This window comes from Watersipora subatra, chromosome 1 (assembly GCF_963576615.1).
Source record: "Watersipora subatra chromosome 1, tzWatSuba1.1, whole genome shotgun sequence".
Classification (NCBI taxonomy): domain Eukaryota; kingdom Metazoa; phylum Bryozoa; class Gymnolaemata; order Cheilostomatida; family Watersiporidae; genus Watersipora; species Watersipora subatra.
The window spans coordinates 34,926,350-34,953,597 of NC_088708.1; the positions used below are offsets into that span (position 1 = coordinate 34,926,350).

General features: G+C 37.2%; 1 protein-coding gene across 2 annotated transcripts in view; it reads left to right on the forward strand.

The window, feature by feature from the left end:
* The first annotated feature begins 4,313 nt into the window (after window positions 1–4,313).
* Window positions 4,314–27,248, forward strand: part of LOC137385669 (ras-associating and dilute domain-containing protein-like) — a 35,577-nt gene continuing 12,642 nt past the window's right edge. The window contains exons 1-6 of one of the 2 annotated variants that reach the window (XM_068072184.1): window positions 4,314–4,477; window positions 4,668–5,003; window positions 5,456–5,648; window positions 19,090–19,295; window positions 24,913–26,319; window positions 26,932–26,975. In XM_068072184.1, the coding sequence (XP_067928285.1) occupies window positions 4,893–5,003; window positions 5,456–5,648; window positions 19,090–19,295; window positions 24,913–26,319; window positions 26,932–26,975 (1,961 nt within the window). In that variant the 5' untranslated portion in view covers window positions 4,314–4,477; window positions 4,668–4,892. Of the gene's footprint in view, window positions 4,478–4,667; window positions 5,004–5,455; window positions 5,649–19,089; window positions 19,296–24,912; window positions 26,324–26,931; window positions 26,976–27,248 lie in introns of both variants that reach the window. The other variant, XM_068072183.1, reaches the window with a different exon arrangement.

The window sequence follows — 27,248 nt, forward strand, 5'->3', positions numbered from 1 at the left end:
TCTATTGATACAGTAGTTATATATTGTGAATCTTCTATTGATACAGTAGTTATATATTGTGATCTTCTATTGATACAGCAGTTATATATTGCGAATCTTCTATTAATACAGTAGTTATATATTGCGAATCTTCTATTGATACAGTAGTTATATATTGTGAATCTTCTATTGATACAGTAGTTATATATTGTGAATCTTCTATTAATACAGCAGTTATATATTGTGATCTTCTATTGATACAGCAGTTATATATTGCGAACCTTGTATTGATAAAGTAGTTATGTATAGGAAGAGGTGAGAAAAAAGGGTGACCGAAAGAGTAGAGGGAAGAGAAAGCAAAAGAGAAGATAATGAGAGAAGAGAGGGGAAAAGAGGAGATAGAGAGGAGAGAACAAAAGAGGAGAGAGAGAGAGCAGCAAGAGGAGAGTGATAGAGAGGAGATAGAGAGGAGAGAGAGTGAGGGTTTGGAGTAGAGAGAGAACGGATAGAGCGACGAGAGACGAGAGATGAGACAGAGAGTGCAAGCAGAGAGCTGGGAAGGGGATGAGAAGAGAGAGTACTAAACTGTAAGTGCTAATAGCAACATCTGTAAGATAAAACAGCAATGGGTCTGGTTTAGACGAGCAAGAGCACTAACCACTTACAGCTGACTATCTGCAGTTTTAATGCGCCAGTGTGTAAAAGCACCCATTGGTCTGTAGGAGACAAAGAACAACAAGCGGAGAACAACAAGCAGTGATTGTCAACAAGCAAACTGGAGATGTAATTCTACTTGTCTGATAAAGAAAATTAACCTTTAAACTTTTACTATAAACAAGTAATATAAACTGTAGATTTTGATTGGCTAGACAACATGCTAAAGTATTCTAGTTACAACTTCACATGTTGCTTAGATAGCAATTTGAAATAAGCTTCTTTCTTTCAGACAGTGATTTTCCGTGTGACCGTCTTTGATTTAGTTTTAGTGAAGCAAAGCTTGCCTAGTTACCCTCATTACTGATTTAGATAGATCAGTTAGCCATCAACAGATTTTGAGAGCAATGATCTAAACCACTGGTAGAGTTAGGGAATTTTTTCTACAGTTAAGGTTTTTGTTTAACCACAAGACATTCTGACTAGAATAATGAGCGGTTTATGGTCACTCATGAGTAACAAGCAAAATTGCTCGTTACTCATGTTAGAATTGCAGATTTCCGCAAGAATGAGTAAGACACATACATATACCTATACATAATCAACTCTACATATACATATACCTATACATAATCAACTCTACATATACTTATACATAATCAACTCTACATATACATATACCTATACATAATCAACTCTACATATACCTATACATAATCAACTCTACATATACTTATACATAATCAACTCTACATATACATATACCTATACATAATCAACTCTACATATACATATACCTATACATAATCAACTCTACATATACCTATACATAATCAACTCTACATATACATATACATAATCAACTCTACACATACATATACCTATACATCATCAACTCTACATATACCTATACATCATCAACTCTACATATACTTATACATAATCAACTCTACATATACTTATACATAATCAACTCTACATATACATATACCTATACATAATCAACTCTACATATACATATACCTATACATAATCAACTCTACATATACTTATACATCATCAACTCTACATATACATATACCTATACATAATCAACTCTACATATACCTATACATAATCAACTCTACATATACCTATACATAATCAACTCTACATATACTTATACATCATCAACTCTACATATACCTATACATAATCAACTCTACATATACTTATACATAATCAACTCTACATATACAGTACATATACCTATACATAATCAACTCTACATATACTTATACATCATCAACTCTACATATACATATACCTATACATAATCAACTCTACATATACATATACCTATACATAATCAACTCTACATATACCTATACATAATCAACTCTACACATACCTATACATAATCAACTCTACATATACCTATACATAATCAACTCTACATATACCTATACATAATCAACTCTACATATACATATACCTATACATAATCAACTCTACATATACCTATACATAATCAACTCTACATATACATATACCTATACATCATCAACTCTACATATACATATACCTATACATAATCAACTCTACATATACCTATACATCATCAACTCTACATATACATATACCTATACATAATCAACTCTACATATACCTATACATAATCAACTCTACACATACCTATACATAATCAACTCTACATATACTTATACATAATCAACTCTACATATACATATACCTATACATAATCAACTCTACATATACCTATACATAATCAACTCTACATATACCTATACATAATCAACTCTACATATACATATACCTATACATCATCAACTCTACATATACCTATACATAATCAACTCTACCTATACCTATACATCATCAACTCTACATATACCTATACATAATCAACTCTACATATACCTATACATAATCAACTCTACATATACATATACCTATACATCATCAACTCTACATATACCTATACATAATCAACTCTACATATACCTATACATAATCAACTCTACATATACTTATACATAATCAACTCTACATATACATATACCTATACATAATCAACTCTACATATACCTATACATAATCAACTCTACATATACATATACCTATACATAATCAACTCTACATATACATATACCTATACATAATCAACTCTACATATACCTATACATAATCAACTCTACATATACTTATACATCATCAACTCTACATATACATATACCTATACATAATCAACTCTACACATACCTATACATAATCAACTCTACACATACCTATACATAATCAACTCTACACATACCTATACATAATCAACTCTACATATACTTATACATAATCAACTCTACATATACATATACCTATACATAATCAACTCTACACATACATATACCTATACATAATCAACTCTACATATACCTATACATAATCAACTCTACATATACCTATACATAATCAACTCTACATATACCTATACATAATCAACTCTACATATACATATACCTATACATCATCAACTCTACATATACATATACCTATACATAATCAACTCTACATATACCTATACATAATCAACTCTACATATACATATACCTATACATAATCAACTCTACATATACATATACCTATACATAATCAACTCTACATATACATATACCTATACATCATCAACTCTACATATACATATACCTATACATAATCAACTCTACATATACCTATACATCATCAACTCTACATATACATATACCTATACATAATCAACTCTACATATACCTATACATAATCAACTCTACACATACCTATACATAATCAACTCTACATATACTTATACATAATCAACTCTACACATACCTATACATAATCAACTCTACATATACCTATACATCATCAACTCTACATATACATATACCTATACATAATCAACTCTACATATACACCATCGACTATACATATATGTCATCGACTCCTCATATTTTGTAAGTTTTCTCTTATTATAAATATCTCATCATGGAACCAACTAACCAAAAGTATTTGTCCAGTTAAGCGAACTACCGTACCGCATTTGTTTATCAGTTTATTTCTCATGTGAATAACAGAGGATATTTTTCTAGACTGTTTTGAACTTGTCATTTAATACACAGAAAAGTTTGCTGCGATTGCTATGAGCCTCTTTCACTATAGAACTCACACAACTTAGCCTTGGGAACTTTAAACAATATTTAGCTAGCGGATGGAGTGCTAAGCGATACTCTCTCTCGCATGTGTTGCCTTGCAGCTCACCTGTAGGCTTTAAGTGCTCTCCTACCATTTGTCATCAAACTAGCTATGTCTTTGCAGAACTGCAAAAGTTACTTCATTCGTTGAACAACTATAAAGAGGGAGTGAAACCTTGGCATTCACAAATATTAATGATATGCCAAACCACAATCTTAACATATTCTTGTGATTCGTACATATACATAGTCAGTTAGTCTACATATCAAATCTTACACTAACAACATCACAAACCCGAGCTACCAGTATGGCTTGCTAACCAAAAATATTACAGATTACTCATTGAATAATGGCTAACCAGTAGTATGGTCAACATTCATTGCCCCCCCTGCTTCCTAGTGAGAAATGTAACCTCTTGACCCCTAAGCTGAACTGTGTAAACACAAAGATCATGGAAATCAGTGAGGTCAGCCGGCTCACAATGTTTGTCCATTGTTTATGCTTATTCGCTTGCTGTGAGCTCAACATCATGGAGGAAGTCAATCGTATAGCCCATTCTTCGTTCGCATCACTCTTGCAGTTCTAGTAGTATAAGTTTCCATCTGCTGTCATACTCTAGGTTAGTATATTAGATCATACATGTACTTCATGCTGGCTTCATGAAATCTTGGCTTCATCGGTTAAAATTACATTTGTTAGTTTTTAATACTTAAAATCTGTTTTGATAATTGTTTTTACCGTGTAGCGAGGGCAATGAAAAAAAAGATTTACAGACTGCGGCACTAGTTATACTGTAGTGAATGTTGTAGAATGGCATAACAACCATCGCATCAGAACATCCATCTGCTGGGCACTCAGCCGTGTCACATTCTTACCCTACTCTCGGGAAGCCGTACTGCTCGTACCACTTTAACTCTGAGTAATCGCTACATTGCTTTTCATCTTCCATCTAGTCAAGCGCAGGAAGGGACTAAAAACACAGCATATGAAGGAGCCTAAATTGAATACAGTTTTGGGAATTAACAGATTGTGAGATGGCACTAACAGGTTGCCCTGATAAGCAAGCCTTGGTGGGTCAAGTTGAAGAGTACAACCGACGAATACAGCTTCCAACTTTTCACATAAAAGGCAACTTCACGTCAGCGGTAGGTGCTTCATGTCAGCGGTAGGTGCTTCACGTCAGCCGTAGGTGAATGCAGTTGAGACAGTTTATCATACCGATAGTTTTGATGTTTATTATTTGTATGAAAACCAAATGGGCACTTCTTAATCATAAACAATTTTTAAGGCCATTCCCGAGGCCTTTTGTATCTAACAGAGAAATTAACAAAAAACACAAATAGTATAAGTTAGACAGCTTCTATAGTCATTCATAAAGTGACTCAAGTCAGTTTCTCTTTCTGAGACACTCCAAGTAGCGAGGCGTCCAAGTACCCAGCCCCAGGCATTCAATTGCCCAGCTACTGGTAGACTTAGATACACCTCTTAATGGATAAGACTGCTCATATGAACTCTGCATTAGAATGTCCTTTGTGTCAGGCAGTGGTTGTACATGCTGTTGTATACTTTCTGATATCTCTCTTTCATCCAAATCTAGGATGACATAGAATTTGAAGGCTGCTTACGATTCTTCCTCGCTCATGCTGAAAATAACTTCACAAAAGCTGTTCGTCTTACAAGTTCTACAACATGGAAGTCGCTCCGACCATCACTCTTAGAGAAGTTCAACCTCGTGGATGGAGTAGATACGGGAAAGCTCGTCCCTATTCTTTATGCCATCAGAGAGTCAGGTCAGTCAACTAGACGAAAGAAACTTTATTCTCAGCATTTGTAGTCACCCAGGAAGCTGGTATGCTTGTAGTCACCCAGGAGGCTGGTATGCTGAGCCCTTAGAATCAATTATGAGCGATTCTATAGACCGTGTGCTGGTATCAGTGAAATTTCCACACATTGTCTTGGAAAACTAAATAATGAAGGGGTAGATAAAACTCTTAGATAATTGAATTACATCGATTCGTTGACAGACCTAAATCAGTGCCAGTAAATTGCCCTTTACAGTTTTGGCCACCAGCCTTTGGCTGGGCCTAGCCGGGGCAGATTGATAGTCATTCACAGATTTCAGCTCTCTTTTGGATTTCAGAGTCTCGAACAGTTTGAGAGTGTGAGAAGCCTGTAGTGCATCTAACACCAGTTTAGATTCATATCAGTTCGCTTCCTACTTTGGCATTCTCTTCGAGCTTAGTAGGTATAGCGGCTTCTCTGATTTCAATGAGCAGATGTGCTGTTGCGTGCTGTTGTGTTTATGTAGATAGTATCACCTACTAATCATTCCTACTCGCTCATATGGTGAGAACTGGTAGCAATGAAGAAGCGCTAAACACTAGATTACTCTATAAATCATGCCAGTTACTTTTATGCCTTCTCTCTTTCACTGCGAGTCGCCTGTGTTTACCTTCATAACAAACTGATATACTTCTGCCAGCATTCCTATTTTTAAACAAAGAAATGGATTACAGTTTTACGTACAAATACAAAGGCCATTGTGTTGCTATGACTACACCTTACAATATTCACGAACTTGCCTTAAAAACAGAACAATATCAAATCTAACTTCAGTATTAGTAAATATAAATTCTCCACAAGCTCAGTTCTAGTAAAGAATGGAATGCAAGGCTTTCACTTGTTGACATCAGCTTCAATGATATTTTTGATTTCATGTCATGCATCATGAGCTGCCTTGCGTCGTGATTTTAATACAAGGAGTAGACTTTCCTTCTTAGGAGTAGATCTTCATTCGCATCAAGGACATATACCTCATGAATTACTATGGACAAGGCTTTAGAGTCAGTCCCTGTTAGAATAATTGTTCAGGTCAATATCATTATCTTCGACAGTGCTACGTGTTTCTTTCTGAAGTGCATTCGACTTTTAGTAGCAAAGTGCGCACGGCTTTTCATAGCATTAGACTTTAAGAGTGAGTTAAGTTATTGGCTTAAGGTCAGCTGACCATGATTCATGCCATCATGAAAGCATATAAATTACAAATAAACCAGCCTTTTTTAGTCTGAATTTCGGGGAATTAAGTGTACGGTTAGCTTAACATTGGCTTCTATTCTAACGCTATTTTACTTTTACACTTAGGAGAGATCTTTTTTACTTATTTCAAATCAATAGAAACAGCTTAAATCTATTTTATCAAAATCTTTAGGATTATTCAGATGATTCAATTTTTGCACAGAATGTTGCCAATTGTCACCGATCCTTCCTGTTTCTCACTGACTCTCTCTGTTTCTTACTAACTCTCACTGTTTCTTACTGACTTTCACTGTTTCTTACTGACTCTCACTGTTTTTTACTGACTCTCACTGTTTCTTACTGACTCTCTCTGTTTCTTACTAACTCTCACTGTTTCTTACTGACTCTCACTGTTTCTTACTGACTCTCTCTGTTTCTTACTAACTCTCACTGTTTCTTACTGACTTTCACTGTTTCTTACTGACTCTCACTGTTTTTTACTGACTCTCACTGTTTCTTACTGACTCTCTCTGTTTCTTACTAACTCTCACTGTTTCTTACTGACTCTCACTGTTTTTTACTGAGTCCCACCGTTTCTTACTGACTCTCACTGTTTCTTATTGAGTCTCATCGTTTCTTACTGACTCTCACTGTTTCTTACTGAGTCCCACCATTTCTTACTGACTCTCACTGTTTCTTACTGACTCTCACTGTTTCTTACTGACTCTCACTGTTTCTTACTGAGTCCCACTGTTTCTTACTGACTCTCACTGTTTCTTACTGAGTGTCATCGTTTCTTACTGACTCTCACTGTTTCTTACTGACTCTCACCGTTTCTTACTGATTCTCACTGTTCCTTACTGTTTTGCACTGTTTCTGTCTGATTCTCACTATTTCTCATTGTTACTGTTTTTCACTGTTTTCAATTGATTTTCTCTGTTTGCTGGGAGGGTGCTTGGCAGATTCAAAAATATTTTCACAATTACCAATTTGATTGATTGCATTGCATCATCTCCAGAATTCATGGTTGTTGGTTGGTAACGAAATGCTAAACAACGGTAGAAGTTGTAGCCTCTGTTGCCAACTCTTACGACCAATCAAGCATCTATTCATTCTATGGATTAGCTGTAGCAATAGTAGAAGGATAGAATCTGCAGTCTAGTGAAATAGTCTGTTATTTAAAAAGGTGGTAGGGTAGATACCGTTAACAAAATGTTTTGGCTTTAGTTGTGACATCATTACTTTACAACTTTTATATAACAGATAACTTTGTTCTAGGCCTGCCCCATTTGTCATATAACAAACTTTCAATCAACACGTGTCCGCTCGCTTTAATACTCTGCCATTTCACTTTTTATGTTTTTGCAAAACTCTTTCTATAAACTCTTTAAAAAGTGGTACAATCAGAAATTGTTAAAAAATAAAAAAACTGGCAACTTTACTAAGTTGTTTTCTCCTTTCACTGCTGCTAAAATTGGCTCTTTATGTCATTACTCACATTCTAATTCAGATAAAAGAATTCAAATTTTGTTTTACATTTAAATAAAATTTATTGTTTGTAAAATAAATTTGCTAACATACCAGCAGCAGTATTGTTCTACAAAACTTGTTATACGCTTTTCATTTTAAAGCTATATAGTTGAGCCCTCTTGACTACCAACAATAGACACTGCCATATAGTTGAGCCCTCTTGACTACCAACAATAGACACTGCCATATAGTTGAGCCCTCTTGACTACCAACAATAGACACTGCCATATAGTTGAGCCCTCTTGACTACCAACAATAGACACTGCCATATAGTTGAGCCCTCTTGACGACCAACAATAGACACTGCCATATAGTTGAGCCCTCTTGACTACCAACAATAGACACTGCCATATAGTTGAGCCCTCTTGACTACCAACAATAGACACTGCCATATAGTTGAGCCCTCTTGCTACCAACAATAGACACTGCCATATAGTTGAGCCCTCTTGACTACCAACAATAGACACTGCCATATAGTTGAGCCCTCTTGACTACCAACAATAGACACTGCCTTGCCTAAGCCAATAACAAGCACATGTATTTACATTGTATATATACAAATTGTTTTTCACACCCCTGTTAACCCAAGCGGGTGGTAATGTGTACTCAGGTTCTCACTTATTACCAAAGGTTGCGGAGTTTGAGCACTCGCCTCAAGATCTTAGCCTCTCTATACTTTCTGGCGTTTCATAGAAAAAACTTTTGCTTATATAATTTCTATGACCTCTATGAAAAGTCCCAAACTTATGCCATGCAGGCTCAGATGTCAGCCAATCAAACAAAGTTTATGCTGCTTGTAATTGAATCAGGTCAAGGCAATGACCATTGGATTACTGTTTCAAAATGGAAGAAATAGACTCGGACTGCTAATAGATATATATATCTACTATATAAACGGCAATCGTTGTCTGTCTGTCTATCTATCTGTCTATCTGTCTGTCCGCCTTATAGAGCGGTCTTTTCTTTTATCGTCGTACGAATTTCGGTCGTACGAAGCGAACTGAATTAATATGTGTAGTAACGGTAAATAAATTATAGAGCGGTCTTTCTTTTTCCATTCGGTCGAACGAAGCCAACCGAATTAATATGAGTACTAATTATCGTAATTTCGTAATATCGTAATTTCGTAATATGGACTACTAGCCGCTACTTTTCTCTGACGATTTGAGCCAAGGGGCTTATATAAAGGTGTGGCGATTCTGTTGTTTTTCTTTCACCGCTCGAGCGCATTAACCGAAATCCCCTATTAGCACGCTTTTTAAACGGCAAATTTTCTGCCGTGTTAAAAAGCACCTTTCCTGAGTTCTGCGGCCTATACAAAGGTGTCTATACAGCTATACAAATGTACTATTCATTAAATAAAATAAATTAATGAGTAGTTATTTACAGGCAATTAATATTTACTGCCAACGTGTACCGAGAAGGTCACGTAAACGTTTGTTTCTTGGAGCCACTAGAAAAACGCATTTCTCACCTACTAAATTTCTACATCAAAAAGGTAAGTGTTTCTTATACGATGTTGTATTGTCTATGAATTGCCACATCTCCACTACTTAATAACGTTGGATTTGCCGCTTTTCGTGATAGTGGGTCATGTTCATTTCCTTCAGCAGCCGAGTTACTAATTTTTTTCCAGCTCTGAGTAGGCCTACTGTAACTTACTATTACAGAACTTTCACGAGTACTCCGAGGGTTGCGATACGCTATTGTGAAAAGAAAGAGAGCAGCTGCTATCGACTTACTGTCACCCTGCATCAGCCATGACCAGCTATACGTCGCCTGCTCAAAAGTAGGCACACGCCAAAAACTGTTTCTTCATACGCCTGACAGAAAAACCAAAAATGTTGTCTATCCGCATGTGTTGCGTTGAACTAAGGGAGAGAGAGGGAGAGAGAAAGGGAGAGCGAGGAGGAGAGGGGGGAGAGAGGGAGAGAGAGAGGGAGAGAAGGGGAGAGAGAGGGAGAGCGAGGAGGAGAGGGGGGGAGAGAGGAAGGGGGAAGAGGGAGGGAGAGAGAGAGGGGAGAGAGGTGAGAGACGGAGAGAGGGGAAAGAGGGAGAGAAGGAGAGAGAGAGGGAGAGCGAGGAGGAGAGGGGGGGGGGGGAGAGAGAGAGGGAGAGAAAGAGGGAGGGAGGGAGAGAGGGGAGAGAGGGAGAGAGGGGAGAGACGGAGAGAGGGAGATGTAACTGCATAGTTGGCGTTGTTTTACAGTATGAAAGACAACTCTCAATAAACCTCTTGCTGTACAAGAATCTGATCCCGTTGACGGGTAATGCAGCTAGTATATATATATATTTATTTATACATATATACCCTTTTTCTATAGTGGCGGTCAATTGGAAGTGGCGTTCAAATAGAGGTTGGCGTTGTAATTTTCAAATGGGTCGTAAGAGTTTTGAGAAGATAAATTTAGCCCTTTTTCGGGCGTATATTTTGCCCTCTTTCTGGTGGATCGATATTAAACCTTTTGGATGCAATAAATCTGCTAACTTACCTCTACCTTGCCAAAGAACTCCTGATAAATATGCATAGAGAAACCAAGAAACATTTCTACCAGTTGATATCTATAATTGCTTGCAATTAACCTACGATGATATTATAGCCCGTGTCCCGCTTTGCAACTTGTTCGAGCTTTCAATTTTTATTTCATTCTGAACTTGAAGACATATTTTTATTTTATATCTATATTTACCAATGTTTCAAGAAAGACCATTGCACTCATTGATATGTTTGCTACAATTTGCAGCCAAGACTAGCTTTTTGTGTGCAATAGCAGAGGAGTTACGAGCGTCGATCCATTGTAAGATCAGATTACTGCAATGATGCTATCAAATAATATGCTACAAATCTGCAAATTTATCAGTTGTATAGCAATAATCTATCAAATGCTACAAAAATATATTCATGAACAAGTGACACAAATGAACCATACTAATATTACATACAAAAACAAAAACTAACGCTTTTAAAATGAAAATATTTGCATCATTTGCTCGGATAGCTGCGTTCTGGTTGTCTTTCGATGGAACGAACATCTTCTGGTCGTCCAATACCTTCCACAATGTCTTCTTGCCTCAACTCTTCTGCACTGCATAACTTGTCAATATTAGCGTCTGAACAATTTTTTGGCAGAGCAAAACTTAATGCATTGGATTTAGCACAAATGCATCGCATAAGAGTTTTGCTTGCTAAACATAACCTTTGTGCCATTGTAAATGTAAACCGTTTTTACATGTATATGTACTTCGAAGTATCAAGACCGCTTTAAACAAAAAACTACTATTAGCCTAAAACAGTTTTTAATTATTTCTATGGTGCTGCTTTCAAAGTTTTAACAAAAAAAGCTAAAAGCTTTGGAGTTGAACAATGAGAGAATTGATTGTTATTTATGTGAACAATTCATTACTATTAAGATTTTATTGACACTTTTCTACCGATTCCTTGATATTATGGGTTCATTAAGATCAAAGATTGTCAACATGGCATTCAAATAGAAGGGTCGTTTAAATAGAGGGTGGTGTTCAATTAAAGGTTTTACGGTATATGCTTATATATGTATAAGCATATATATAAGCACATGCCCACTTGCAGCACTTGCTAACGTTAAGAACGAAAAAACTGCTTCGCACTGAAATTGACCTCGGTAACACCAGTTTTGCAGACAAGTACTCTAACTATTACACAGCCATCTTGCCATACTATGGAATAATTGCGGACATACTTATACCTGCCAATCCTCAAAGGTGCACTGGACTGCCAATATCCTCAAAGAAAAATATGTGCTCAGGCTTCTCAAAAATACTACAAATATATGTACTTATAGTATAAACTTATTTAAACATAGCATACACAGAAATAAGCAAACACTTTTTTTAAAAATTAGAATGGTAAATGTTGTATATGTTGATTTAAAATAATGTTTCTGTGCAAAAAAGTCTTTATTACCTGTGCAGTGTTGGGTATTCAACTAGTATATATACATGTATATATATATATATATATATATATATATATAAATTATATATATATAAATTGATTCCTTACCCCGGTTAACTCGTATGGGTGGTAGTTTCTGCTCTAACTCGGGTCTCCTACCAGAGACCTGGGAGTTTGAGCACTCGCCTCAAGATCTTAGCTGTTCCCAGTAGCGCACTTTCCTGCAACTCACCTGAGTTGATTGCTGTTGGTATTTGGGCAAGCCACATTTTATGCGCCGGTGTTATTGCGCCCAGTGTCCCAATGACTACTGGAATTACAGTTGTTCTTACATCCTAGCATTTTTCAATCTCTTCCCCAAGAGGGAGATATTTCTCTACCTTTTCTTTTTCTTTGCTGTCTATATTGTAGTCATTGGATACTGCTAAATCTATTATAGTAGCTCTCTTGTTCTCCTTGTCCACCACCACTATATCTGGTTGGTTTGCTAGGACATGCTTGTCAGTCCGGATGTAGAAGTCCCAGAGGATCTTAGCGTGATCATTTTCATTGACCTTACCAGGAGTTTACCATCAGTGTTGTGGTTTATTAAGGCCATACTCGTCACATAGACTTCTATACACAACACCTGCGACATGATTATGCCGCTCAGTGTATGCATTTCCTACTAGCTGCTTGCATCCACTGATGATGTGTTGGATGGTCTCAGGTGCATCTTTGCACAGTCTGCATCTAGGATCGTCTCTAGTGTGAAAGATTTTTGTTTGAAGTTGCCTTGTTGGGAGCACTTGCTCCTGGGCTGCCATGATTAGCGACTCTGTATTGGCTGCTAGGTTTCCTTTGTTCAGCCACATATATGTCTGGTGAAGATCGCCAAATTTAGATATTTGTCGGTGGTAAGCACCATGAAGAGGTTTCGTGTGCCAGTCAGTTTCCTCATCATCAGGGCGAAGGTCCATTGTAAGAGCTGCCATTGAAATTCAGCTAGCAACTTATCTGAAGTGGCCATGGAGGCTGCATAGACTTTGATGCTTTGCTCTTCCTCCTTCACTGTCTGCTGTACACTTTTGAGTTCCCTACCGCCATCTTTCTTATCGAGATACAATCTAGTAGTATCAGATTTTTGATGGAGTGCTCCATGCATGGTCAGCAGTTTACGAGTTGCTATATCTGTTTCCTTGATGGCTTCCTCAGTCCACTTTATTATGCCTGCTGGATATCTTATTACTGGCAGTGCGTAGGTATTTATTGCCATGACTTGGTTCTTGGCATTGAGCTGGCTCCGTAGGACCTGCCGAAGGCGTTTCTTGTATTACTGAGACACTCAAGTATCCAACTATGGAGAATTGAGTCATAGGCCTTTTTGTAGTCGATCCAAGCCATGGCAAGATTGATGTGCCTTCTCCTGCTGTCTGGACAGACCGTCCGATCCACCAGTAACTGATGTTTGGCTCCTCGGGTGTTGCGTCCAATTCCTTTATGAGCACTGGTCATATAGTGACTCATGTGCTCTTCCAGTTTGTCTGCAACTATCCCTGAGAGCAGTTTCCAGGTGGTGGGCAAGCACGTTATTGGTCGATAGTTCTTGGGAATCGGCCCCTGCTTTGGATCTTTAATCAGAAGTACAGTTCGTCCTTTGGTCAGCCTTTCCGGATGGTCGCCTTCTTCTATTAGGCATTCCATCTGCTTAGCCATTCTAGTGTGAAGTGATGTCAATTTCTTCAACCAGAAGGCTTGAATCATGTCATGGCCACGTGCTGCCCAGTTCTTCATACGCTGCACTCTGCACTTTATGTCCACTTCGCTAATGGTGAGTCTTTGCTGAGCCACAGTGTGTTGGTGGCTCTCTTTCAGCCTCTTCAGCCAATTTGCAGTGGTGTTATGAGTAGTCTCTTTCTCCCAGATGTCCTTCCAGAACTTCGAGGTGCTGGATCGGGGAAGATCTGACATTGGCCTCTGCAGTTCACCTTTGAACTGAGAATACACTTTAGATGGATTATTGATGAACAGTTTGTTCATTCTCTTGTTATCCCGCTCTTTGTTGTACCGCTTCAGTCGTACCGAGAGTGCTACTAGCTGCTGTTTGGCAGATTCTAGAGCTTCTATTTTTGGACGCTCCAAACTGTGGTTAGATCTTTCACTGAGCCTACTAAATTTTTTGCGCAAGTTCTTGATCTTATTTTGTAGCCTCAGCTGCCAAGATGGAATGAAGCCTTGTTGAATGTGGCTTAATACCCATCTCCTCCAAGACGATGGTTGCCGTACTGTAGATTAAGGCATTAGTCTCACTAATCGATTTAGTTGAGATCGACTCCAGTGCCAAGTTAATGTCTTCTAACAGCTTCTTGGGTATGGTCTTGCTAACTCTCCGTAGTGGTACCCTGCTTCCATAATCATTAGCAGCTGGCATCTTGTTGATGATATTTTCCACAAGCTCCTTCACCCTTGGGTCAAGGTCAAAGTACATGTCTTCTTCAACTTGTGAGTCAACACAAGATCGTGTATGTGAGACGGTGTGTGTTGATATGCACACCTGGGTTGATATACTCAGGCACACACGTTGATATGTTACTTGGGTGAACTGTTCCCTAATTTCATCTACCTCAAGTTCTGATATGAGGTGCCGCTTGATTATGTTACTTCTCTGGGCTACAAGTTGCTTAGCGGTTAGTGGCAATTCAGGGCGCATGTTTATCCACAGTTGACGCATCCTTCCCATATAGCCCCACTTTTGAGGTTCACTCATAAAGTAGCACTGCATGAGCTCCGTGTTATCAGTCCGAGTCCATTTCATCTGTTTTGAACCAGTAGCCCATTTTTCACTGCCTTGTCCTGGTTCAGCTACAGGCAGCGCAGACCTTGTTTGACCGGGCGACGTCCGAGCCGGCATGGCTTTGGTTATTGCACTCATCATAGAGGTTGTAGACATTATACAAGCAAGGGTCTTGTCTAAGGACCACCAGAAGGGTGCAGTTGTTGGGGTTTGAACCTAGGACCTAATGATCACTGTCCCGATACCTTACCAACTGCGCTATCTGTCCAGTATATATATATATATATATATATATACATGTATATATATACAGTCAAACATGGATAACTCGTCCACGGATAGCTCGAACACATGGTTAATTCGAACGGTTTCTTTGGTCCGTTCCCACGTAATGATAAATTGCTATAGATAACTCGAACTCAACACTGTTAATTCGAACTGTTTTATTGCCCAACGGCTACCGAAACGGTTGTTATGGCTTTAGAAAATCACTTTATTCAAAGCCATAGAGGTAAACCTCATATTTTCGTAATTCATAAGCGTCGTTATTACCACCACCGGCAAAATATTTTTGTCAACGACTTTTTTAAAGGTTTGGTGAAATTTGATTTATACTGCTATACGATGAATAGCACGGGCTAGCCGGGTCACGTGCGTAAGGATTTTCGCCACGCACATACAAAACAAAAATCGCATATTGTTTTTGTTTTGTATGTGCGTGGCGAAAATCCTTGAGTGCGTGACCCGGCTAGTCCGTGATGAATAGTTTTCCGACGTTGATTCCGTGTTGAATCAACGTCGGAATGTTGAATGTTTAAAACGTCTTAAAAATTGTTGTAATACGTTGTCTGAGCTACAAAAAACTATTCATCGTTTGACCTAAACACAGAATACGTGTGTACATTCAATAAGTATCTATTAAAAAAGCGTGAGTGATATAGAATGTACCGTAAAACCTCGTAAAACTTCTAATTGAACTGCCTCGGAGTGTTGCTCTTAACGAATCCCAGGTAAAGTAAGGTAATCTTTGCATAAACTTCAAGAAAAAACGGCAAAATTGATCGTGAGTAAAATCCCCAAAAGAAAAAAATGTCTTTTCTTTTGAGCATTTCAACAACGATCAAGTTTTGCCAATGTCAATCTAAAAAACGTCCTGGCAATAACATCACCTCAAACAACAAACCAATATCAAGTGATAAAAAAATCTCTATACTTTTTGATAAAAATGTTTTAAACTTTACATTAAAAGCATTTAATTTGCAACAAGCCATTTGTGCTTTTGATTTATATTATAGTTTGTATAGTTATAGTAGATACATGTATATGTACATGTATTTACTAATAAATAAGTAAATACATGGACTTGTGACAGTGCTCTGATAACTTGAACGCTCTGATAATTCGAACACTTTTGCTCGGTCCCGTGAAGTTCGAGTTATCCATGTTTGACTGTATATACTAGCTGTGCCACCTGGCGTTGCCCGTGTAATAGAAGAGTATTTGAACAAAAAATTGATTCGTATTTAACATATTACAACATTTGCCATTCTAACTTTCAAACTACATATCATGAGAAAAGTTTTTTGTCTTATAAACAATGAGAAGTATGGAGGAGAGTTTTGCTATTAGGCAGTTTAATAATGTGAGCGAACAGCTTCTCGTGACGTCATGCCATGTCCCACGTCATACGTAAAGCAGTTAGGTATTGCTGTTTTATAATGCCTTATATTGGCAGGCTAGCAATTTGACTTCCATAGTCCAGTGGTCTAGGTGTAAAGTTTAGACTTGTGAACGGCTTGGTCCGGGATCAAATCCTCTTCGGTACGGAATATTTGTTTCAAGATTTTAAGATCTATAGCCAGAAAACCGACATATACCCGACATACTTTGAGAAATATATATATATATACTTTCCAAACTCACCCCTTTGACCCATTCTATCTATAGAAAAAAAGCAAAAAAGTTTTTAATGACTTTCTAACTTTTCTAAAATGCACTATGCAGCTGTCTTCAAAATTATCGATGGCACGCATCGAGTAAAGTTTTTTAAGACAGTATTTTACTACAAGATCTGACACATCAAACTTTCGTAGCATTTCTTTAAGTATCGCTGAAGGTAAGGTGATCATAACTGCATCCTTTCCTCTTCATCGAGTTCCCCATTTTTTGACCATTTGCTGCATTGTGAGCAACTCTTGAAGTTTTTCCGTGATCAACTCCTCTTGATGTTCCTCAAGCAACTTAGCGACATCCGTGGCATTGATGTCCAACCTCATAGCCTTTCCAATGGACACAATTTCCTCCACCTTAGGAGGAGAATGATTGATAAAAGTTCCATTGATTCCTTCGGTCTCCAGCAGCAACAGCATTAGGCAGTGTGTATCTGCGTGTCTGCGTGTCTGCGTGTCTGCGTGTCTGCGTGTCTGCGTGTCTGCGTGTCTGCGTGTCTGCGTGTCTGCGTGTCTGCGTGTCTGCGTGTCTGCGTGTCTGCGTGTCTGCGTGTCTGCGTGTCTGCGTGTCTGCGTGTCTGCGTGTCTGCGTGTCTGCGTGTCTGCGTGTCTGCGTGTCTGCGTGTCTGCGTGTCTGCGTGTCTGCGTGTCTGCGTGTCTGCGTGTTTGCGTGTCTGCGTGTCTGCGTGTCTGCGTGTCTGCGTGTCTGCGTGTGTCAGACTGTCCAGCTATAACTATTAAAATTTTGGATCGAGGAATCCATATCGCGGAAGATTTGATCTCGAAACCTCCCACCCCCTAGACAATATGCTAAACCATTGAGCTACAGGAGATTGATGGATTCATTGGGCGATATATATCTCTATGTGAGAGAAAATACGCATCCCACTCTTTTCTCATATAGCTATTACTTGCTAATTATTTCACATTTACATTTTAACACGTTTATGGTTGTTTTATTTCGTTTTTTTCTCATTTAACCTGCACAAAACATTTTGTCATGATATTAAGTTTAAAAGTTACAGTTGTTTGACAAAGTTTGAAAACCTTTTCAGTTGTTTTATTTTTTCTTTTAGTTCATTTAAACTGCACAACACACTTTTCTCATGATATGTAGTTTGAAAGTTAGAATGGTAACTGTTGTTATATGTTAAATACAAATAAATTTTTATGCAAAGAATTTTATTACTCGGGCAATGCCGGGCATTCAGCTGGTATACATATATATATATACACAAATACATATATACACATACTTTACTTGCACAAAACAATGTAATATTTCAGTCCCAGCATCCTTGCACTTGTATTTCCTCTAAAACTGGTTTTGATGAATAATAATTGCAATGCAAATATTCGGCAATAAGTTACACATCTGCATCATTATTCACGACATTATCTACCACCGTTGTCATCATCGTCATTGTCGTCAACGTCTGCATCAGCATTATTATTAGAGGTGGAGGAAAAGTTGATTTAAATTTTTAATAAGTTTCATTTTGAAAGGACAATATTTATAAATGGCTTGACTATAATTGCCAAGAAGCTGATGAATATATTCAGTATGAATTTCTGATTGGCATTCTCTACAGGAATATAAGAGTGTAACTATTTAGCTCTGTGTACATATGCAGTTAGCATATAATCACATAATAAAGACTATCATTTGATTATTCGGAACATCGTTTTGCTAATAGAAACATACTAAACAATCAGTTGAAGTTCAGATTGATTGTGTCTAATTTCCAGACAATTGTTGCGTTACAGTAATCAAGCAGAACAGTCTCGAAAACCTAGCGATTGCTGTTTCAATTAATCATAAACAATGGTTAGTCTTTTTTTGAAACGCCTATGATTGAAGTGATTTTTTGTTGAAACTTTTGTGTGTCATGCCACAAAATTCACAATATTTCTGTTATTACAAACAGAATTTTACAGACAGATACCATTACTTGACAAAACAGTTATTTCATATACTTGCTTGAGCTTATATGAAATAACTAGAAAGAAATTAAAAGTACATATTACAGGAGAATGTTCCGTGCGAGATGAAGACTGCCCTCTGATTCTTGCCCTCACGTGTAGTGACCACCTCCAGTTTGTCTTGAGGGTCTATCAGCAAGGTGTTGAAGCCCCGGAACCGCCTCCTTCTCATGTCAAGAGTAAGATACAGCAATCCAACAATTTCTTCGCAGCGATGAAAAAGAAACTTCAAAAGGCGAGATCAAAGGACAATGTGAGTAGTTGCTTTTTTCTTTTTTCCTCGTACAGATTAAGTTTCTTGCAAGAAATCAGAAATAATTGTTAAGTTTGAATTGCTATAACAGTGACTCAATATTGCTGTTTAAAACTATAATTAGTTTCATCAAAGTCTACTCCTTTTAAGCTTTCTTTTGCTGTATAATTTGTATGGGAACAGCTCAAGAACAATACTTAGAAGAGGGATTAAACATATTGAGTGCTGCAACGTCAACAAAGGAGATATTCTTTTGGGGGGCTGTTTATTTTTCACGCCACTGTATATGTATGCAACTATGGAACACATGAGACATTTTTCAGGGTACAGGTTAGGTTTCTGACAAGAATACGTTACTTATATGTTCCGTATATGATATAGCAGCATGTGGTCAAAAAACCTCATATCTACCCTATTAGGACGCTATTATTATCAAGGCTGCAATCATTTTTTAGTTGCATTTAAAAAGTTTATATATAATTTATAATAAATCATTATTGCCTCTTAGATGTTTATCAGAAATGAACAGCACCTATCTATTGAAGAGATCTTTGCAATCTTTTCCAAATGGTTAAATACACTTTTAAAAGAGACTGATTTGTTGCTATTTCACTTACCTAATCATATCTTCTTAGTTTTTGTAAATATGCTAGATATTTTCAAAATAAGTTATATTTTTCTGTCATTTATTTACTGCCAGATTTGACAAAACGATGTTTTCTAAAGCTGTAAAAGCCGATAATCCGATAACATCGTAGCTGAAAGGTTAGAGTGACGTAGCAACAAGAGAGTAAAGCACTTGTTCAAACACAAAGTATTTATGAGGGGAGAGACTTGGATTATTAACAATGTTTTTAGAGTTGTTAGATCGTATGATCAAGCCATCCCCAAGTCTGTGAAAACACTCCTGGCTCAAATATTTCTACATTTGTATTAAGGCTGCAAAAGGACTCCTTGCAAATCTTTTTTACTAATTTTTTAGCTGTTACTGCGCTGTTAATTCTTTAAGATACATGAACGTGTCACACTCTGAAAGGCGAGTGCGAAGGGCTTGTGAACAAACTTTGCATAGTTTTGTGATAGTAACGATCTTGCATACTCTGCCTACTGCCAACTGAACTGGTAAAGTTAAATGTCCATATCTGTTGCATTGGGAATGATCTCCTGTGAATAGGGATGTGTACATAGTTCCAATTCCAGTGATGACTGATACTATTTGTTCCACTGCTCCTGAGTATTCATCGATGATTGCATTTGTCATTAGCTCATATTCATTAGCCAGAACCTCTGCGCTTGTACGACGAAGGTTGGTTCACACTATATCGCTGGATGTCGGAGTTTTTCCCTCGGCGATAGCATTGTCGAGGCAACGCGGATACGTCAGCAAAGATTGCAACTGTCAAACTTTCCTGATAGTTTGCTGAACATCCACACTGACATACGGCAATATAGAGTGAACCAGTTTTTATTCTATGAGATTATTACTACAGGGGAACATAGCGCTAGTGCTACCATTGGCGATACAGTGCTACCTATAACAGTGGTGCCATGATGCTACTGCTATCAGTGGTGACATTGCGCTACTGCTATCAGTGGTGACATAGCGCTACTGCTATCAGTGGTGACCTAGCGCTATTGCTATCAATGGTGACATAGCGCTAGTGCTACCATTGGCGATACAGTGCTACTATTAACAGTGGTGACATAGCGCTACTGCTATCAGTGGTGACATAGCGCTACTGCTATCAGAGGTGACATAGCGCTACTGCTATGAGCGGTGAAATGATGCTACTGCTATCAGTGGTGACATGATACTACTGCTATCAGTGGTGGCATGGTGCTACTGCTATCAGTGGTGACATGGTGCTACTGCTATCAGTGGTGACATAGTGCTACTGCTATCAGTGGTGACATAGCGCTATTGCTATCAGTGGTGGTATTGTGCTACTGTTATCAGTGGTGACATAGTGCTACTGCTATCAGTGGTGACATAGTGCTACTGCTATCAGTGGTGACATAGCGCTACTGCTATCAGTGGTGACATGATGCTACTGCTATCAGTAAGGATACAGTGCTACTTCTATAACAATGGAATATTGTGAGTCAATATATAGTCAATTTGCCTTTAAACAGCCGAAAGGAACTTAAATAGGGATTCACAAACATTTCAAGCCCTATCAGCCCAGTGTTTAAAGGTTAACTGGCAGCATGTTAAAATCACATTACTTTACAGCAGTATGATCCTGATACTTTGTTTAAAGGACAAACCGCTTGTGGAGACAAAAACAATAGCGATTTAAGCTCTAAGCTGTGAAATAAGGCAGCCATATTTTTGGCAAACATACATATAATATACATACATATAATATACACACATATAATATACAGACATATAATATACAGACATATAATATGCAGACATATAATATACAGACATATAATATACAGACATATAATACACATACATATAATATACAGACATATAATATACAGACATATAATACACATACATATAATATACAGACATATAATAAACATACATATAATATACAGACATATAATATACAGACATATAATATACAGACATATAATACACATACATATAATATGCAGACATATAATATACAGACATATAATATACAGACATATAATATACAGACATATAATATACATACATATAATATACAGACATATAATATACAGACATATAATATACAGACATATAATATACAGACATATAATATACAGACATATAATATACAGACATATAATATAGGATGTCATTTGTGATGATTAGACAATGCGTGAACACAAGACAAAAGCGCTTCTGTTAAATGCCGCAGTAATACATACATCTATACATACACAGTATACACACATACATCTATACATATACAGTATACATACATCTATACAGTATACATACATCTATACATATACAGTATACATACATATTTTGCAAAGACCAGGAATCTTTCTGTCCAATTTCACAACTCGAAAATGTTGATGAAGCCTAGTATTGGGTTGAGATTACACAAAAAACTTATTAAAATTTCAACTTGTCATGTTATTTGCTACTATTAATTTGTCATGTTATTTGCTACTATTAATTTGTCATGTTATTTGCTACTATTAATTTCTCATGTTATTTGCTACTATTAATTTGTCATGTTATTTTCTACTATTAATTTCTCATGTTATTTGCTACTATTAATTTGTCATGTTATTTGCTACTATTAATTTGTCATGTTATTTGCTACTATTAATTTGTCATGTTATTTGCTACTATTAATTTGTCATGTTATTTACTACTAGCAATTTGTCATGTTATTTGCTACTATTAATTTCTCATGTTATTTGCTACTATTAATTTCTCATGTTATTTGCTACTATTAATTTGTCATGTTATTTGTTACTATCAATTTGTCATGTTATTTGCTACTATTAATTTGTCATGTTATTTGCTACTATTAATGCAATAAAAAACGGTGCTATCAATAAACCTTTCAGGTTGTTGACATTTTAATTGAACTCTCTCAGAGATTGCCAAAAGGTTACTGTGAGAGTAAACATCCTTTGCAAGATCATATTTTTGTATCAAATCATCAATATAAACAAAGAACTTGTATGAATGACCTAATGACCCGGTGACTCTATTGAGGAACTGGTATGTTTGAGCGTGACTATTGCTGCGTATTGTAAGCATATTGTAAGGATGTTGTAAGCATACTGTAAGTGCATTGTAAGTGTATTGTAAGTGTATTGTAAGTGCATTGTAAGTGTACTGTAAGTGCATTGTTGGTGCACTGCAATGTAAAATTCAAACTTGGTTTAGAAATTTCTTAGGTCTTGAATGAATTGGAGTTTAAACCAAATGTTTAAGGCCGTCTTTTTCGCATGCCAAACAAAAATTTGAAACTTGACCATTTGTGAGGATAAAGTGAGGATAAAGTGAGGATGACAATGAGGTTAGATTGCCAACCAAAACTCTCTGTCTGTCTTTCTTTATCTTTTATATTCAGCCTTTGCATGCAGACATGTACGTTCTGGTTTAAGAACTACTGACCCTATTTTGTGTTTTGCGGCGTGTATTAGTGTACTGTTTTATTTTTATTGGTTATTAGTAACAAAAACACATGAGGCTATAATTGTACTTCTTTATTTTATCCAACAATCTTAGAAAACAAATCTAGCCTTTTTTTGGATAGAGTAAGATGTTAAAAACTCAGTATACTTCATATACATGTAGATCACCTGCTTTCTTATAAACCACCTGCCCGCATGTAGATCACCTGTCTTCTTATAAACCACCTGCCCGCGTGTAGATCACCTGCCTTCTTATAACCCACCTGCTCGCGTGTAGATCACCTGCCTTCATATAAACCACCTGCCCGCGTGTAGATCAACTGCCTTCTTTATATATCACCTACCTTCTTTATATATCACCTGCCTTCTTTATATATCACCTGCCCTCGTGTAGATCACCTGCCTTCTCATAAACCACTTGTCCTCGTATAGATCACCTGCCCTCGTATAGATTACCTGCCTTCTTATAAATCACCTGCCCTCTTATAGATCACCTGCCCTCTTATAGATCACATGCCTTCTTATAAATCACCTGCCTTCTTATAGATCACCTGCCCTCTTATAAATCACCTGCTCTCTTATAGATCACATACCTGCGTATAGATCACCTGCCCTCTTTTTATATCAAAATTGTTTCAATTATTTGTAATGAAAAAGTAATTTCAGAGTTTGAACAAATTGCTTTTTAGACAGCCTTTCAGAATAAAATTTTGTTATGTTTGTTCTATGTACTTTGCATTGCTTGCATCCTATTCGTAAAGCTACCAGACAAAAGTCTATCATTTCCATTTGACAATTTAGAAAAAAAACACTGCAGGCGAAGAAAAAGCTCTTTACTCTTGCAGAAAATAATAACTGATCATTTCAAATGCATTTCTGTGGCCAGTATACAACTCTTGCAGGCAGCGTTTTACAGGTCATTTGATGGCAGACATTGGTTTTACTGTTCAGCATATCTAGCTTTTCAACTGCCGTTGTATATAGTAGTTAGGAGCCAAAGGTTGGTGTGATGAAAAAGCGTTCTTTGTTTGTTCTTCTGTGGACGGTGAGCAAAAGTACTGCATCGTCTAGCATTAGATTGGCCTATCTTTGCTGTTCTACAAATGGCTAACTATTGAATATGGAATCCAGTTGGATTAACAACCTTTCATCGTCCATCATTAAAATTTTTATAATAAGTTCCTGTGTTGTAATAAATGCATGCATTGACAAGGCTGCAGCTGCCTTTTTACATATAATACTATATTATTTGTCAGTAAAGCGATTTAAAATGCAGGCTTCCTGCATTTCATCACGCTTAAAAATACAACCATAGACACACTCAGGAATGAGGGAAACTTCATCTTTTTCCATAAAATTTTCTGTCTATTTGGTTAGAAGATAAACTTTAAGGTTGCTCAACTGTCACCATTCTTGACCTCAACCATCTCTCTCGTTCTGAGTCCATCAGTACTGTTCATATTCTGTAACAACCAATGATTCATCTCATTATTTTCTACAGCTGATCTGGCATACCCTCATTATTTTCCAGTTGATGCTTTCACAATCACACCGAGACGGTAACATAAAAATCTCAGAGCCAGTGGGACCCAAACCAGCTAAACATGGTCGTCAAAAATCTGGTGACACTACTAGCATTGGCTCTAGCAAACAGTCCAATAGCTCTCTGAGAAAAACTGCTACTGTAAACATGAGTAGTCTGGCTAACAGCTCCGCAGCAAATGCAAGGTCGTTAGAAAACTTAGCCCAAGTCGGTAGAACATTGAAGAAAAAGAAAAACGAAGGAATGAGTAGCTCGGCTTCCAATATGTTGGCCATCGATGATACAGAAGAGTTTATCACCATTCATAGCGATGGAGCGAATTTAGGTCTTAGCGAGATTGCTGTGCCTATCGATGGTTCAATGACAGTTAGAGATGTCATAGCTGATGTGCTAGAAGAATGCTCAGTTTCGTTAGCACGAGTTGATGACTACAGCTTGTGCGATGTGATTGGTCGAGAAGTTGAAGGAATCTGGCTGACAGACTACACGCGAGAAATGAATGACAGCGAGAAGCCTCTGCTGCTTATCTCGATGATGAAACCATCAGAAGGCTTATCGAGACGCTTCGAAATTAAAAGTGGGGCAAAGGATACCGACATCGCTTCCCAGAGTGCTTCCAACCCTGAGGACAACTTGTCATACGAAATGAGGGCTTTCACCAGACATACTTCGGAGTCCCTGAGCAATGTTAGCAATCTCACTGACTATAACAGCCAAGCACTCAAATTTCCAACAGATTGTCCTTATCTCCTCACAATCCAATCATATGATGCTCAGCACGACTCTGTCCTTCACCTCATAAACAACACAACCTCCATCATTGGCAGTTCGGAGGATGAAGATAAATGCAGCATGCGGCTGTTTGCACCAGACATTTTAGGTCAGCACTGTTGGGTCTGTAAAGTCTATGACAACGAGAATGAAACACAATATAAGTGTATCAGCTTGGCTCCATTTCCAGGCGCTCAAGTTAGGGTCAATGACGGTGAAATCACCAAAAAAACTAACATTGAAGTTGGAGATATTGTTACCCTAGGACAACATTATATATTTATATTTAAAGACCCAACTAGTAGCCAAAAGAATCAAGACGCTACGACTCTCTCTAGAGATGAAATGACTTCCAGTATGGAAGCTAAACCTTTACTCCACGCAGAAGACCGAGAATGGCGCAGTGTCACTAAAACCGCCCATTCTATCAGCTTCTCACCTGATAAACAGGAACAACTGCTCACCAACATATTCACGACTTGTAGTCCAGTAGATGATTGCTATATGCTTACCCCAGCCTATCTCCTCGTACTAGCCTTAGAGCACAGCAGGCAGACAATGAAGCAGCAGGACTTGTCACAGCTTCTCACTAAGTTATGTTTGGAAATCCAAGGCACTATTCTCGTAAGTTTGTGTATGTTTGCTTACAGCTTGTTGATACAATGTAGATCTTCTATGTAGTATTTATATGCTTTCAAGGGAATGCTCAGTAAACACCAAGATAGTCATTGGAGTCATTCTAAAAAGCCTGTGAGGTTGCCCGGTGAATGACTCGGTGTTTAGGGAGCAGATTGCTCAGATACATTAGTTTGATGGCAGCTTTGGCAGCTTTACTTAGAGGAGATGACACTAACAACTTCAACCAACTTCTTATCAATGTTTTTAACAAGTCTGTCGATTTAGCAACTTTTTACTATTATGGATTGAAGAGCCGGTAGTTGCTGTTTACAGATGCAATAAGCTACTGAAACTATGGAAGATACAGAAATCAAGTGCGGCCATTGCAGTTTTAAACAATGTGTGGAGTATATACCTCGAAATATACTTATCAATTTGTCAAAAAACTTCTGAAGGCTGTACAAGTGTTTGTCTGTCTTTCTGTCCATCCGATATATCGTAAGCCTAGCCATGTTTAAGGCCTGATGGGCGGAGTTATAACATGGTACCATTCGGATACACTCATGCATTAATAGTATCGGGTGACAATACACTGCATTATGTAATTTATTTTTACAGCATGTAACCAAGTCTTTGGATGGTCAGACCCAAGAGATGGAAAGGTAAAAAGGCTGAATTAGCTACTTTCATTAACCTAACCACTCATTAATGCTTATATATAGATGGTTGAAAATCTTATTAATTTTTTAATACGTACATTATATTTGCGCATAAATATCTAGAAAATGGTGTGAATTACACTGGCTCTGGAATCAGGATTAGAATATTTTGTTATATAAGAACAAACAATGCATATTATTGTCCTATTTTTAATATATAATGTGACTAATAGAATGCAATGAATTAAAGATGTCTAATAATCACAATGAGGCAAA